The sequence below is a fragment of the Pundamilia nyererei genome, unplaced genomic scaffold (genome assembly GCF_000239375.1).
Source record: "Pundamilia nyererei isolate P.nyererei 1_Seehausen unplaced genomic scaffold, PunNye1.0 scaffold00113, whole genome shotgun sequence".
NCBI lineage: Eukaryota > Metazoa > Chordata > Actinopteri > Cichliformes > Cichlidae > Pundamilia > Pundamilia nyererei.
This window is the reverse complement of record NW_005187514.1, coordinates 123,344-140,100: the sequence shown is the minus strand read 5'-3', so window position 1 is coordinate 140,100 and position 16,757 is coordinate 123,344. Positions and strand designations below refer to the sequence as shown.

Here is a 16,757-nt window from a genome sequence, read left to right as displayed (position 1 = left end):
GCTAACATAATATGCACTGTTAGTTGATTATTTACCTGCCGCATTAACGGGAGAAGACGTGCAAACGTTACCGCCGCTGCTGAGATTCACAAGTCCGGAGCGGAATTAAAAACACGACATTCGTTTAAGGTCATCGTGTGTTTTGTGAGCAAATGCTTTTGCGCATTCGTAGTGTTTCCTCCTTTAAATGAAATATCTACTTTTCAAGTATTGCAAGTTGCCCTGTTGTCATCCGTTCTTGTAAAGTATAATCAAACTTTTGAGTGTTTGAGCCGCTAAGGCGCTGTGTTTCCTGCCAGGTAAATGACGCTCCGCAAAGTGGTGACGCCATTCGGGGCGACTGGAATCGATAAGGGAATCGTTTGCAAAACTGGCAAACAATTCCAAGGAATTGAAACAGCGGGAACCGGTTCTCAACAAGAACCGGTTTTCGATACCCATCCCTACCACTGAGTCATGGTCAAGGTCAGTGAGATCAGAACTAGTCTGAGACATAGGAGATACACCTATACTATTAGTTTCAAACTCCTACGTTACTTCGTTCTCGAGTCATCACATTCACAAACTTAGGTGTCCATGATGAAGGCCGCCTGTTCAATACGATGACGCCACTATCCCATCAGCCTTTTACAGCTAAGGGGTAAAAAATACTCTTTCAAATGTTTTTGGAGAGGACAATGCACTTCCTCAGGTTTCCAGCAAAGCGCTCACCAAAAGTGCAGAACACACAGCTGGGCACAAGGAAACTTTTTTTTATTAATTAGTAAGATTTGGATGCAATTGAATTATAGAGAAATTATTTTAATATTTTCTTCTTCCATGCATAGAAATGCCCATGGACAAAATATTAGAAAAGCCTAAGGAATACAAATTAGTCTAAATCAGAATAGGCTGTTTTGCCAAACACTATAAAAGCAATTAAATTTTAACAAAGATGTGGGAAGGGAGGACACAATCACCCCCTCCACGCACACACCGTCATAATCAAATAGTCACAAAAACAGATGCTAAAGCACTGATTAAGCTTTAGTGAGTACATCCTTCATAGCCCTGGGCATATGCTGCAAAATCCGCTTCAGTTATCAACATTAGCTGGGAAATGAGACTCACATCTGACTGCGATAACAGTCCCTGAAGTACCACTAATGGTTCCTGGGTACTTCTAAAACGTGGTCATATTCCACAATTCCACTATTCCACAATTTTCAGTTTATAATCTGTGATTAGGGTGAAAATGTTTGCAAAGTAAGGAAAGTGAACAGATAGCAAAAAAGCTGTGCCAAAATCTGCAATGAAGCACAACAAGGACAGATAATGTTTGTTGGGCTTATTCTAGTCAGCCAGCTACAAAAAGTTGGAGATCAGTAAAGCCCTAGGCTCGGGGGGTTTAACAGCCTTCAAATGCATAAAACTTCACAGAAAAGTGACATGTCATGATATGTCTGTTATTTCAAAGTGTTAATAAATACTAGACCTTGTTAATGCTCCGAAATATTCCAAGGTGAACGTATGAGAAGCGCTCTCCAAGCTCTATAGCCAGCAAAAAAAAAGTCTCAAACATCTCACACTGGTTAATGCATGAGGAACTCCAGGTTAAACATGGATAGTATATCTGAAGTTATTAGACTGTAAGAAGAGCCCTTGTGGAGTATGACATCAAAATGGAAGAAAAGATGATAAGATGTTACCGTTTCCTCTATTAATGCATCAAATAAGGCGAAATATTTCCAACGTATGTGATAGCTATAATCAAAGCCATTACTTACAGTTAGGAAACCTGTAATAAAGAGCTTGTCGTCTAATGGGGTTGTTCAGATTGATCCAGGAAACATATTAACAGGGCAGTTAACTGTGAGTCTACATTATGAGAAATGTTAGCAATTCCCTCAGAGTGCTTTCATAAGCCCTTAGCAGGATTGCTTTATTCGTCTGTGGCTGTGCCTGGCCAATATTTTTGCACAACAGCTATGATGACACTGGATAATTGTGCCCCCCCCCCAAAAAAAACCCCAACAAAAAACAAAAACAAACAAACAAAACCCACAGACAATGATATATCTATAGAATATGTTGAAAAAAAAATGATACCAGTGAAATTCACTTTCATCTTTGTTTACTGTGTCCATCTATCTGTTCTTTTCCGCTTATCCGATTCAGGCTGGTTGGGGGGCGGGGTTGGAAACTACTCGAGCTACTGTACAGAGAGGGGTAGGGTTCACCATGGATATGCTGCCCGACAGTCACAAGGCTAACACAGAGAAACAGACAACAGTTCACACTCACATTCATGGATGATCTGATATCCTCGTGTCGGTGTTGTTCCCACATCATAATAAATGTTGTTCCAGGTTCAACATTGCAAGTGACCAATCACATTGTTGTGACGTCATACTTTTGCAAGCCAAGCCATTCATTCATTTATGACATTCCAGTGTTGCAAGGACAATATGTATAATGCTTACCGTTTATTAAAGAATAGTATCCTGAAATGAAAAGAATTCAAATTGCTGGATCGGCGGACAGAGGCGGTTTCTTGCACGTTAATTAGATTCTTTTTTTAAGGTGTTTTTTTCCAAAGTCGCAAAAGTATGATGTCACAACAATGTGATTGGTCACTTGCAATGTTGAACCTGGAACAAAATGTATTATGATGATGTGGGAACAACACCGACACGAGGATATCAGATCGTGCCACGTTCAAAACGCTTGGACACTGCTAGCACAGGGCGCCCACAAAAACACAAGGCAAGACATGAAGCATCGCTGAATATGTTTCCAAACCAACTTCATTCTAAGCCAAAGACTAGAAAATATGGTGAAGCATATCTGCCCTTTGGGCTCCCCTGCAGAATTGGTTTTCCCTTCGTTGGGAGCACGCACTGGGCTCTTCAAATCACGGACAAACAGTATCCCACATTCTTGATTTTTAGTTCACAAACACTTGTAATGACTAACTACTGGTGACATTTTGGAGATGTTAGCTCTTTATACAGTAAAGTTACAGTGGGATACAAATAATATCAGGCTGATGCTGCCACAATTTGTTCCCCCGGTTCAAACCACAGACAAACAGTATCCCACAGTTGTTTATGTTTTTAAACCCATTTTGCACAGAGAGGCATTTTTTGAAAAATGTATTGATAGCAATGTTGAATATTATTACACAGGAAAAAAACAACTACAGTAAAATAATCACACCGTGATGCCTCTGCCTTTGTAAATAGAGGGACAGTAACTGTGTGTGTATATGTCTGTGAAGGTTCTCAGTCATCCAGGTCATCGTAGTCAAAGGAGCTTGCAAAGAAAAGCGTCTGGACTTCTTTAAGTTACTTGAAGAAGCTTCTCGGATGAGAGGTGAAACGTCTTCAAGTAACTTAAAGAAGTCCAGACGCTTTTCTTTGCAAGCTCCTTTGACTGTGTGTGTATATGTAAGCGTGTAAAGCCTGCAGTTAGTCAGATTAATAGCATTTTGTCTCTATCTGCCATTCTGCAATTCATCTCATGTAAACAATAACGTGGCGCACAGCATGACGTGAAAAAAGGCACATACCTTTGACGTTGTGTGACGAACTCTGTATTCCTCGTCCACACGTAAACGCAAAAAAGGAGTTTTCAAAAATCTCCTTTGAAACAAATCTTGTGAAACAAAGGGGGGCCTAGCAAAAAAAAAAGTTTGGGAACCACTGATCTAACTGTACATTCATCATCTTAGAATTCAATGCAACCATCTATTTTCTTTACTGCTTATCCAATTTAGGTTTGCAAGGGAGCTGGAGCCTATCCAGGCTGTCACAAACAGGGACACAGGGTACACCAAGTCTATCACAGGGCTAACACAGAGAGACAGAAACATTCATGCTCACACTAAGACCTACGGCCAGTTTAGAATCACTAAATACATGCATGTTTTTGGACTGTGGGATAAAATCGGAGCACCTAGAGACAATCTACACAGGAACGATTGATGGCAAAAAGCAAACACTGCAACGCCTCATCGTACAATTTTGGATGACCATTTGGACCAAAATAAAGCTATTTGTTTTATATCTATTTTTAATTTAATTTTTATTTTTAATTAATACAACACTAATGTGTTTGTTTCCGACCAAAACTTTGAACTGCTGAGTTTCTCAACACTGAAGGGACAAAGTACATTAAAATGGCTACTTATCTCTATTTCTTGCTGACATTAGTCAGTGTAAAGCCAGTAAGAGAGAAGAGAGAAACTTCTGTGCTTGTGCTCCATCATCACAAGTCAGAGCACCACACACAGTTGAAATGTGTCCTAGTTCAGAGTGTGGTGGCAGTGATACAGAGCGTAGTGCTAGTCTAACAATTTAGCCAAAGCAAGGCTCTTGACATTCTAATTAGGGAATTTTCTCCTCCAGTTCAGCAATGATGGAGCAGGGCTCTTTATCAGGCAGGCCAGGCCACATACCTGGCAAGCTCCAACATCCTAGTGAGCCAGACTATCTCAATGGCCCACATCCCTCCATTGCTCTCCATGGGCAAAATAAATGAACCACCAGATGTTCTAGTGAAAACTAGCCAAAGATGATGACTAGCTGAAGACTGATGAAAGAGATAGATTACAAAACACAGGCAACTTTAGTTCTTGTATAAGATTTGTCATTGGTATGTGGAAATAAATGCATGTTTTAAAGGAAAAATGTTTCTCTATTTAACTTCTTGTTCTTCCCAGCGTTAAATCACAGCTTTTCAAAGTGTTTCCTGATTTGTTCAAACCTGTGATCATACCTCTGAGCTATCATCTTTGAACATAGCAGCTTTGAAATTTCTATCTGACACTTGCACTCACAAGCACATTGAATGCAATTAATGAGCTTTAAACATGCAAACATAACCTTGGGAGAAACTGATTTTCACAAGAGCATAAGACAGAGACAGCAACAAGCTGTAGAGAAAGTACTTAGGGCTGACAAGTGGCAGTAATTTTAAAGTCTTATCATCTGGGTTATTCGACTCATTAACGTAGCAGCAAGCATAGCCTAAAATAGCGGCACACATGCACAAATGCTACAATAGTGAAAACATCTACTGATGGCAAAGTACTTAAAACCAGCGCGCTTGTTAAGAGTTTTTGAAAATTTGATAATAGCCAAGATAACAGGGGCCTGACTAACTGAGGCCCACTGATCACTCTTGACTTTAAAGACAGCAACAGAGAGAAAACAAGTTCAGATTGCTTAATCGTGACATGACTGAAAGACTAAAAACTGGATCCTTTATCTCATAGCAGATGCAAGAAGAAAGAAGTTGTCAATGAGATGTGGCTGAAAGCTTAATAAGAGCTATTAAACAGCCCTTGTGTTAAGAATTATCAGTCCTAATATGACAAAACAGTAAAACAGCTAATATGTGCAAAATCAATACCTAATCTGCATCTATTTTAGATACAGAAGCAGTTTAACATGAAAAGATGATTGATTAGAAACTTACCAACACTTTTTGATATTAGACATACGTATAGAAAACTCCAAAGATTTAGCCCAGATCTTTTTTATGAATATACAAACATGACTTGTATTTAAAAAGCAAAAAACAAACAAAAAAAACCAAAAAAAAAAACACAATGCATTTGCCCCTCATTTATTTATTTATTTTAATACTAATGGAATCCAGTTTCCTTGTACCTGCAGAAATGTGAAAGCTTTTTTCCTTTTCCTTGCATTAATGTGTCTGGCATGGCCAGAGTAAAGTGGCACTCATCATCACTGAACCAAATATTGACAGAAAGGCGAGCAAGGTCTCCGAAGTAAACACAGAAAATGGGAATAATTATAAGCATATTTGGGTCACAAAATGAGTCACATTATATTGACCAAGATGGATGTTGGCAAAGCAGGATCTATTCTTAATCTATTAAGATCTATTCTTAAGGGAGAGAGATTGTTTCTCTATTGCAGCCTCTGATGAGAAAGAATTATTATTTGTTTTCAGCGTTTTAACACATGAGGCTGCTGTTGGATCACTGGGAGGATGGACAGATGATATAATATGGCATTTCTTCTTGCAAAATCACTTTAATAACCAATTTGTTATCTAAATAGACTATTAATTTCCTAATTTGAAACTAATTGCTGTAGCCCACATTTGAGCCCTTATGAGTTAAACTGCATATTAGGGAGATAAATGGTGCTGAATGGAATTGTGAAAGTAAACCTTTCATCTAATGTGGAATACCATTGTTAGGGCTGCGCTTCGCAGGCCGCGCTGGTTTAGAGACTTATTCCCGTGAACAAAGCAAGACAGAGCTCAATCCATTTTAACTTGCGAGGGGAGCTGATTGGACCAGGATCTTGGAGCTGCAAGCTCCTCACCTGATGTGTCTATGAGCATGTGCTGTGATCAGTGATATGTGTATGTGTGTCTGTGTAGGAAACAGAAGTCAGCCTTCATCCTAAAGATCTAATCATCTTGCTAAAGATCTAATCATTTTGCACAATGACAATCATATTCATCCACAATTCTCTAACAACCATCACAGCATTTTCTCATATACCTTTATGACTGAGCTAATTTTTCTCCTGGAATTTGTGTTTCCACTTCCATCTGTCAATCTCCATTTCTACACAACCTTATCTGTCCGTGTGTATCTGTCTCTCATTTCCCACCATTAAACCTTCAATTTTTTGCTGTTCTTTAATCTGACACCCTCTTATCGATATTATAGTCTGTCTTCCCTCCTTCGATACACCCATTAAGCCCACTTAAACCAGTAATATGGCAGCTGATCAGCACGCGCTGATTATATGACAGATCTTCGTCAATCAAGTGGAAGCAATCAGGGCTGACGTCTTTCAATCACACAGTCAAGACTTCTACAAGTGCATAAATGTTATTTGCATTATTAGTTCATCTTCTGTGCTGAAAAATGTTCAGGAAAATGTTCCTGAATGATTGGACTCATTGTGATCACCCACAAACTTTAATCTGAATTTAAAACAGTTTTTCTATCACTAGGATTTGGTATGCTTTTTCACTTCTCTTTTTTGGTTTCTTGGCAACAGTAGTTGTTTTTGTCACCTTCCTGCCACCTCTCTGTAATTTTCTGTGATTGGTCTAAAATTTAACATAACTAGCAGTGATGCCTTGCAAAAAAAAAAAAAAAAAAAAGCATCCCTTTTCCTGCCGTTTTCATCTCCTTGGTTTCCTGTTTCTGTTCAGCACTAGATAAGGCCGTCTCTTATCTTTCATCCATGTCCACGCTCCTCCAATGCACAAACTTTCTTTTATGTGACTTTCTCTTTATGAATTTTCCAGCAATCACTTTTAAATAATTCCTTTTCATTCACCACCTCCATGCCAACTTTTATCAAGCTTTCCCCTTTCCTCATCCTCTCTAATTCCCTCATCCTCTAATACATCAATCCATAACTGTCAACCCGAGTCCTTTGCTCTTGTCTCATGATTCCCCAGCCACACTGTAAGTGATCAAATGCTCCACCAAGCCAATCAAGCTACACTAGTGGTCATATCACTCGTTATGTGCAGAAGCACTAAATCAATACTATTCCTCATCGCACGCAAGGCCACACACATACACCACTACAGAGTAGAACATGTGAGGTGTGTCCCAGTGCCGTGGGCCCGTGATAAATCATCCAGCCAGTTCTATTCAGTCTGCCACCCCTCACAGCTGCCTACAGACCAAGAGTAGTGACTCTGATGCCTTGAGGCAACTGCAAAGCCGCAACTCTTTACAAGCTACAATAGCCTGAGGTAATGAAACTATGAAAATTAAGTCCACGGTCATGGATTGCATCAACCTTCCCCATTCTCTGTGATTCTCAACTATTTGATCTGACAACACTGGCTTGTTTTGGGGGGGATTGTGCAGCAATTTTACATCACTGTTATGACCATTTCTGGAGTGAAATATTTTTTGTCTCTCTCTTCATAACAACACATATACAAATAAATATAACCATTATACAGGAAACACACTCTAAAATGCATTATAGTCACATTATTCTTCATATTATTGTGACAGCTTCCTTTCTAAACAATACTGTGATCTGCATATAAAATGCCATTAAGTTATTTTGGGGAGTTTGTGTGTGGTCATAAACCAGGCCAGGCAAACCAGCAAACAAAGAAACATCATGTGAGCTCACCTAGCAAAGCTGACATGTTCTGGAAAATTCTGAGCAGCTCTGGAGTGATGGCTGGACTGTTCTCCAAAGTCACCAACCTGCATGATGACATGATGATGAGAGGCAGACAAGGGCAAAGTAATGAGATGAGAGAGAAAGAGAAAAAAAAACAAGAAGTAACAAAAGAGATGTTCATTAGATTAGAGATGGCAAAAGAACATGGGATGAGAAACAGCAACACGACAAATATTACAGGAAGAGAAAGAAGGTCACGGGGATTTAAAACGGAGGAAAAACAAGGAATTATGAAGGTTGTGTACAAAGAAAAAGACAAAATATCATAAAAGCAACATCGAATGGCTAAATTTTGGCTATAAATGAAGTCCACTAAGCAAATTGAAATGGAAGTTGTAGTCTATATAAAAAGAACTAATATTAGGCATCTAAAAAGAAAATGTTTGAATACACAGTTCATTCACATTTGTAGCTTACTAAATGTGTTATTGACACATCATCAGGATATTATAAGCACAACATAACCTTAGAAGCAAACAAAAAAAACCAAAAAACAACAACAACAAAACAACCCAATTTCGACTGTAAACCAAGCAAACAAATATATAGGGCACCACTGTTTATCAAGTAGACTAAAAGATAGGAAAATAGATATAAGACTGAGGGTTTCTACTGCAAGACAGACAAGGCATGCTGAATGCTGAACAGTGAAGCTCTCCAGCGCGGCAGACAGGAAAAGAGAGATTAAGTAGGACGTTAAAAAGCAAATGGATGATAAAAGAGCAATATAGGGTAACCCTGACAAATTCTCTTCTGCTGAACTGAACCTTTTGGAGGTAATGCATTTTCAAAAGTGAACATAGTGTACTGTAGCAGGCACCTTCATTAAAATGGTAGATTCCCAAATATTAAGATAAAGTTAAGATTGTGGTTGAGCTGCATGAATTAACAACACCTGCATTTAACTCAAGAATGGATGCCTTTGAAAAAGAAAACTGAGAGTCAGTAAATGAGGCTGATGTTTAACATGAGAAAAGGACTCCGGTGAAATAGAGCGACAAAGACAGCTATATCCAAAGTATCTAGTGTCCTGATGGGAGTGTGTACAAGTCATAAATGTTAGAGTACTGCATATGCCTCTATACCAAAGCTCCAGCCCATCCTCCAGCAAATACACATGTGGCGGCTGCGAAACATCAGTGCTCAACTGGATGACAGGAAGAAGAAAAGGGTACAGGTTCTTGCTTTCTGCCCCGAGGCCCTGTGAGAACACAAAGATACAGGAAGTCAGTTTGTGTGCTTCAGTTTAATGGGTTTTCCTTGCAGATAACTTTAGCAGAATGGTGTGGAATAGAGACACATCGGCTTATCCAAAACCTGACACACCCTTCCCCAGCAACTAGTGAAAGACCATACCTCAGTGAATCAGGTTAACAGGGAGGAAGCTCTTTGTAAGCACAGAATGTTTCTTTGGCTGCAAAATACTTGCCTTAGGGTGCAAGAGTTGTTTATGGATTTATTTTTTAAAATCCTCACTTTATATCCCTTTAAAACACTATGGACCTATTAAGTTCGATTTCTGGGAAAAAAGCATGTCCTGGAACTAAGTCAGAGGTCGTTTCTTGGTCGTTTAGATTTTAATGATGTTTAAGCTGACACAAGAGTAAGAAATGACGCAACTTCCCCTTGGGAGATTTTTTTCTTGGCAAAGTGTACTTCACAAGCCCTTTGTTACTAATGCACTGGACATCTGTATGTGGCCATACTGTAACACAGAAAAGGGGAATGAGCAACCGAGTAGTGTGTCATTTTGACCTCAATAGTATCGCACTGCTTTTAACTAATAGGGGGCATAAAACAGTGCTACTGGAAGCAAAGATGAAGACTTTAAAACCAAACTCATATTTCAAGGTACATTACCGCAGCTATAATGCTGGATTTGACTGTAAGAAAGGACACAGCTCAACACACATTCAGCTCTACATGATTGTTAGTGTTGTTATTGTTTCTGGAGTAAAATCTGGTCATCTAGTAAAGATTCTGCATCCCTTTTTCCAGATGTGTTTGGGTCAAATGCAACAGCAACATATCCAGAGTATGACCAACCATTTGATTAATGTTTCAACCAGGCTATAGACTATATCAATTTGGCAACACATAGTATAATTGAAATAGCTAAACTGAATGCTTCACTCAACATATCACAGAGAAAGAGAGTTTGCATTTTCAAATTATTAAAAAAAAAAAAAAAAAAAAAAAAAAAGCAGATTCCCTGTACACTTTCCTGGCCAAAAAAGTCACACATGTCAATATTTAGTTGAACCATCTAAAGCTGGCATCGTTTCAATAAGCAAACCCCTGCAGTCTTTATCTTTCAAACTTGGGCCATCTACCAGAGGCCTGGGAGCTTCAGGGTCCTGCGAATTATCTTTGCCTTTCCTAAGCTGTGTTCTTCTGGACGAATCTCAGATGTGGTTCTTGGGATCTGCTGGAGCCATTTGTCCAGTTTGGAGATCACTGCCCTGAGTGCTCCGATTATCGCAGGACCACTATTACATTCTCCTTCCACATCTTCTCTAGCTCCTCTCTCAGCCCTTGGTAAATCACAAGGTTCTCATGTTCTTTCTTCCTGATGTTGGCTAGCACTTGGGAGTGATACATCTATCACTACAGCCTTCTCCCTCTGCTGACAGTTTAAATATTTAATCGCAATTAATCGCGTGATTCCCTACAGTTAGCTCGAGACTAATCATAAATTAATCACAGATTTCTTTATCTTTTCTAAATGCACCTTAATATTTTTTTCACATTTCAATATCAGCACGGAGGTGGACAAACAGACCTGCTTTAGTCACATGTATATTTATGTAATACTGCTCAGAATATTCTCCAGAAAAATCTCAAGGGTACTGCATGCTCAAAAAAATATGCCAAAAGTAGACTTAAGCATATACTTCCTCACAATATAACTGCCTGCAAGACATAGCCACCCATGTAGCTATGGCTGTTGAAAGTTTGTCCCTTGTTTTCGATTGTTGAGGCGCCTCAGTTTAAAACTGTCCAGCATTGTCTGCATCAACATGTTATTATCACATTAACGTCAACAGCCCTTATCTCTGTGTGCGTGTGTGTATATATGTAAGTATATATGTGAATACACTGTCTGAGTGACTTCAAACAATAACACGGTTATTGAACTGACAAGAAAAAAGTCATCCAAATTCAGTTCAAAGTTTGTTTCATAAAAGGCAAAAGACAACCTTCCTTTAAGCAAAACTGTCAGCACAGTCAGACAAGTACACAAACACGCACACACAGCAAAAAAATAAATACTTACATAAATCAGAATACACACAAACACACAAGTCAAGCACTCAAAGTTACCAATTATAGTGCCAACAAACACGATTGTTCTAAATTATGGATTATGCCCTCTGAAGCATTTCTCACCCTTGATACCTCACTTCCATCTTTCTTCACACATACACACAAACTCCTCTTGATGAAAACTTAACCACTATCTGACACCATGGCCTTTTAAAGCACTCTATCACTTTAAGCTTTACACATCCACTCTGTGTATTTATAGAGAACACAAGATCATTTGGAAGAGGAATAAGGGAAAGATGCTGTTGATGATGCTAAGTGCTTGGACACAGTCCCACTTTGGGGGTGTCAGCTCCTTTTATGCAGTTAAAAAGCAACTCCGCATAAAAAAAGATCAAATACGAAGAGCCTGACTTAGCATGAGGTTGTGGTAAAGTTAGGATTATCGCAAGCTTAAAGTAACTGTTAAGATTAGGCAAGTACTGGTTATGGTTAGAATACATCTTAAAAGTCTTCAGAAGTGCTGAAAAATGACTCTGTGCGTGTAGCAGGGGAATAATCTGTGTGAAGGACGACAGGATCCAAAGTAGCATTCCAGATCTGTCAGCACTGTTTTACTGATAGCATGACATTAATTTGGTCTAAATATGCGATCTCTTACATTTATGTGGGTGTAAAACGAAGACAGCATTTCTCAATCCCCAGATGGTGCAACCCTTCTCTCTCCATCAAACAAACAACAACAAAAAAAAAAACCCTCCTACAGGCAAAACTGAAGTTTAAAAGCAAGTAAGCCAATACGCCGGCTATTATGCCGTTGGATCACTGACGGGCATGAGTTGGTTGTGCCAGTTCCAGCTGGTCCTAAGCCAAACAATCCATACACACTTCTTTGCAGGTACAGGACTGGGTACATTAGGACAGGTCCAGGTACAAAAGGGTTAATAACACAAGATACTCTGCTGTACCTTACATTTTAACTTTTAAAGATTAACATTTTTCTGCATGTATTAAATGAAAAAAAAGAAATTAGCATGTGGCAACACAGTTAGATAATCTAAGGCCCTTCAGCTGCAGATTTTCATTTCGTTTGCCAGATGTGTACTCTTGTTACTCTCCCAGAGGAAACATGTTTGTATCACCAGGCATTTCATTTCCCACCATGAGCTAATGCAGCCACACAGGGGTCCAAATCTTATTCAAGTCTGAGATAAGCACCTTCAGTCCATAACAGCATTCTTCTTGGGACAAATGTTCTTCTCACTATTTAAGTTTATGGGGTTTCTCATTACTGATATCTCCAAATTAAGTTGCAGATATTTGCAATCTGCAGCTTAATTCTCACAACCCACAACTCCTATTATCTCCTGATATCTTTAATTCTAATAATAATCAAAATCAGGTGGATATCTTCTGACTTTGACTCTGCTCATAGTTGAAATGTAATTAATTATTTGAAAGAGGCACCAGCTGTGACCCTGGGGTCCTTTGGGAAATTAAACAACAGACCACTGAATATTAATATTGAGATTTTTGCCAAGAGTGTTTTGAAAGGATCTTGAGAATGTGTACCTACAACAAGGATTAAAGCTCTGGGGATTGTGAAATCCACGACTAAACTGAAATTTGGTCAATCCTGATGTTTTGGATTTTTGTGTGTGCTGTTGTTGTTTTTTTAAGAAAACTGTGAATCACACTTATAAACTTAATCACTGTAAAGTTGATACGACAGATCAACTTGTTGTTTAACATTTTGACTCCTCATACTAATCAGTCAATTCACTCAATTTATTTGAATTGAATAGTGTGTGAATACTCGATTTGCAAAAACTGGACCGACTAATGCAAAAATAATAAATTGTAAATTTGAGATGCACCATACCTGTACCAGTTGGATAAGTGTAGTTAGTATGGCACACCGAAGCATGTTGTGTTCTTCAGATTGCTTCCAGAGCAGAGGCAGGTATTGAACGAGACAGCCTACATAGGGCCGTATCTGAAAAAGAATCACATTAGATGGCAAATAAGAAGCAAAGAAAATGCTCTGCAACTTAAGTTGCAGGTTTCACAACAGTTGCAACTCATGTTCAATTCACATCAGACTCCCGTGGATTTGCAGAAATTAAAAGTCTCATTTGGGAGCAGAAAAAGCGACAATGGTGAATTCTGATTCGCTGCTGTCTCAACAAAGTGTTATGCATATTTACTGCATGCCCAAACAAACTTTGAGACTACTCGGGCATATTTTCTCTCAAAATTTTCTTAATATTGTATACAAACTTGGCATAAGAAAAACAAACAGCCATCCAATAAGAAAGTTTTTTTTTGGGGGGTGGGGGGGGTGGGGGTGTTTAAGTGAGAAATTGAGATCCCTTTCCTCTTATCCTCCCTGGCCTCCCTAGAAACCCAAATCAGTCACTTCAAAACACATTTCAGAGGAAAAGCTGGGTACATAAAATACTAGACAGGTAGGTGAAAATTCATAATGTTTTTTTCTTTTAAGTCTGTTTGTCAGCAATGCGAAAATTAAATGTGCCAACTTCATAATCTGCAAAACCTCTTATGGAAGCTAATTTTGTTGACACATGTTGTCAGTGTCTGTAGCTCCACAGCAGCAAAGGCATTACATTTTACCAAACTATAGAGGATATGACACATGCACAGTTCATGAAAAAACTTCTGTCTTCAATCATCCTTCACAAAACACTGTTCTAATACCAAAACGGTATCATATCCATTTCCGTTCTTAGATTACATCAAATCTTTTGTTTAAATCATGTAAATATCTGGGTAGTTAGAGACTAATTGGATGCCATCACTGTCATTCCTGTGTGAAATTACAAAATGTGATGGCACACTGTGCAATTTAGGTGCAGTTACTTTGCAGCCAGCCAACTCCAGGACATTTGAGTATGGCACTGAATTAACAACTACAGAAACTATTCTGCCTTTTCTTGTACTGACTTGTGCTAGCCCTTTCTATTCCCTATAGTGGCTATGTGGCCGAGCTGCAGACCCCACACTGGGATTTTTTTGCTCGATTACACCTTTATGAGGAGCCACCTAGGAGCAGAGAGAACAGTAAAAGAAAGAAAGAAAATGCTGTGGAGCCTTGAGGAGAAAGATAAAAAGCGAGAAAAACAGACCCACAAAACCACCCTAGGATGACATTTGTGAGACTGACAGCATAAAAAGTAGCTAAATCTCATATCTGTTATCATGTTCATTTCAACTCAACCCATAGTCGTGGTTTCATTGCCTAGTTCCTCAACTGCTGCCACTCTTTGCGGGTTCAAAATCCCTCATGAGAACGGTTAGAATATTAATGGGATTTCCAGTGACATTAGAAGTTTAGCCAAGACCAGTGACTGGGGGAAGTCTTAACCTGATTGACAGTTTGCTAGGATAAAAGCCATTTTTGTGACAGATTTAAGTCAAGGAATTATTTAAGGGATGGCACTTAAAATGGATCTGAATAGAACGTAGGGGGGTCAAAAGGAAAGGCATTTTTTTCCCAGGGCTGGCAGTTAAATGGATTAAAACAACTTAATGGATGCTCAAAAAATCTAATCCATATGGTTACAAAAGCATTGCAGTGGCAGAGGAGAGACTGTATCTTCATTGTAAATGAGAGCAGACATCAGAACAAGCGCTGCTTGAGGCTTTGTGATTTACAAAGAATCAAGATTTGGGCTTTATCTTTTAAGACAGATGGCCGTTTTACCTTGGTGGTGTGGGTATAGTACAAGGTGACTGGTGATTTGTATCTGTGATTTGATGTTTTTTAACAGCTTCACATGTCCCCTGCAGAGTCCAAGTCAATAAGTACAATTTGTGGAGTTACACTTCAAAGAGCACTGCCAGAATATATCTTTTCAGATGTCGAACACAAGGGCTCCTTCAAAGACACTTTGGAGTTTGCCTCAACTTTTCATACCGTAAATGTCATCGTGCAGTAATATAAAGATGCATATTGCTTAAGGAAAACTTCTATCTGATATCAAACATCTTACCTGGATGCCTACTCTCTCGATGACGCAGGAGATGACATGGAGCACCTGCATTTTAGTGTCGCACTCTGTTACCTGCTGCAACAACTGGAAGAGCAGCCCAAAGATGGACTCAAGATACTAAACAGGGAGACAGAATTTAAAATGTCAGACATAAATACTGATGTCTAAAAAACCTTTTTTGGTGTTTTCTAAAACTTGAATTTCAGAAACTTGTACTCACTGGAAGGAATTGTTCTGTCCGGAACTCAAAGTCATCGACAGGTGATCATGAGTTAAAGAAGAAGTCAAACTTTAGGGTAGACAGATGTTAAAGCAATTCACCAAGATACACTCAACCATTGTACATTTGCTTTTGCAAGGTCGCAGTCAGTTTACAATAACACTCAAAAGAATGATAAATTCATGTGCTGCTGAAGTTAACGACCCTTATTTTCAAATAGGCCTATCAAAAGGATATTGAGTTTAAGAGTTGTAGCCGTCTCAATCCGCACCTATAAGAGGGGGGAAAAAACATGGCTCAGCAGGTAAAATTAAGCATTACATTATCCATCTAAACCGATACAAACAAACTCACATCGGGCGAGAAAAAATAGAAACCATAAACCTAAAGTAAAACAACTTTTCAGAAATAAACAAAGCTAGTTTGCAAGGTACCATGTTAGCCTAATAAAGGCCATCGAAGTGGCTGCTCAGCTTTCTGTATCACAGCAGAATAATCTGGCAATGAGTATGATGGCAGAAGGTTAAAGGTTAGCAAAAAAACTTAAATGCCAGTCTACTAACATGTCTCAAGCTTTAAATTCACATGCCTGTTTGGGTATATTCAGGTAAGATAACCCAGAACAGTCATAGGTCATACGTCTAATGATCAGTTACAACTCTCAGGTTATTGCCTGTAAACTAACAAATGAGCACAATTTGGGTGAAGAACCCTTAGGTGATCAGTGAGAATTTGCTTAAATCTGTTACTGTAGGAGGAAAAGAAAATCTTGTGAATTATGGACAGATGGACTGTGGACACATCAGCATGGCATGAACTTATTGGTTCTTTTAGCCAGATTTGCTAACCCAGATCTGAGAAATTATTTTAATACAACAAATCAATATGTGTGATTTTGACTATTTTGTTACGGTTGGAAAGTTATCGTTTTTAGCCTGCAAACATTTTTGCAAGGTCTGCATAGCAAATTTCTTATACAAAAACATACGTATTGTCCGACACTGTTACATGAAACATTCACTTTAAAATGTTACTGATGTTCAAAATATCTGAGGGGTTAAGAAG

The 16,757-nt window shown here is 38.8% G+C and overlaps 1 protein-coding gene across 1 annotated transcript in view; it reads right to left on the bottom strand.

The window, feature by feature from the left end:
- Nucleotides 1-16,757, bottom strand: part of ipo11 (importin 11) — a 116,990-nt gene that overhangs the window by 40,022 nt on the left and 60,211 nt on the right. The window contains exons 15-20 of the mRNA XM_005741806.1: nucleotides 15,930-15,963; nucleotides 15,693-15,733; nucleotides 15,473-15,589; nucleotides 13,342-13,455; nucleotides 9,278-9,393; nucleotides 8,139-8,215 (exon numbers count right to left, since the gene is read on the bottom strand). Coding sequence (XP_005741863.1) covers nucleotides 8,139-8,215; nucleotides 9,278-9,393; nucleotides 13,342-13,455; nucleotides 15,473-15,589; nucleotides 15,693-15,733; nucleotides 15,930-15,963 — 499 coding nt within the window. The remainder of the gene's footprint in view (nucleotides 1-8,138; nucleotides 8,216-9,277; nucleotides 9,394-13,341; nucleotides 13,456-15,472; nucleotides 15,590-15,692; nucleotides 15,734-15,929; nucleotides 15,964-16,757) is intronic.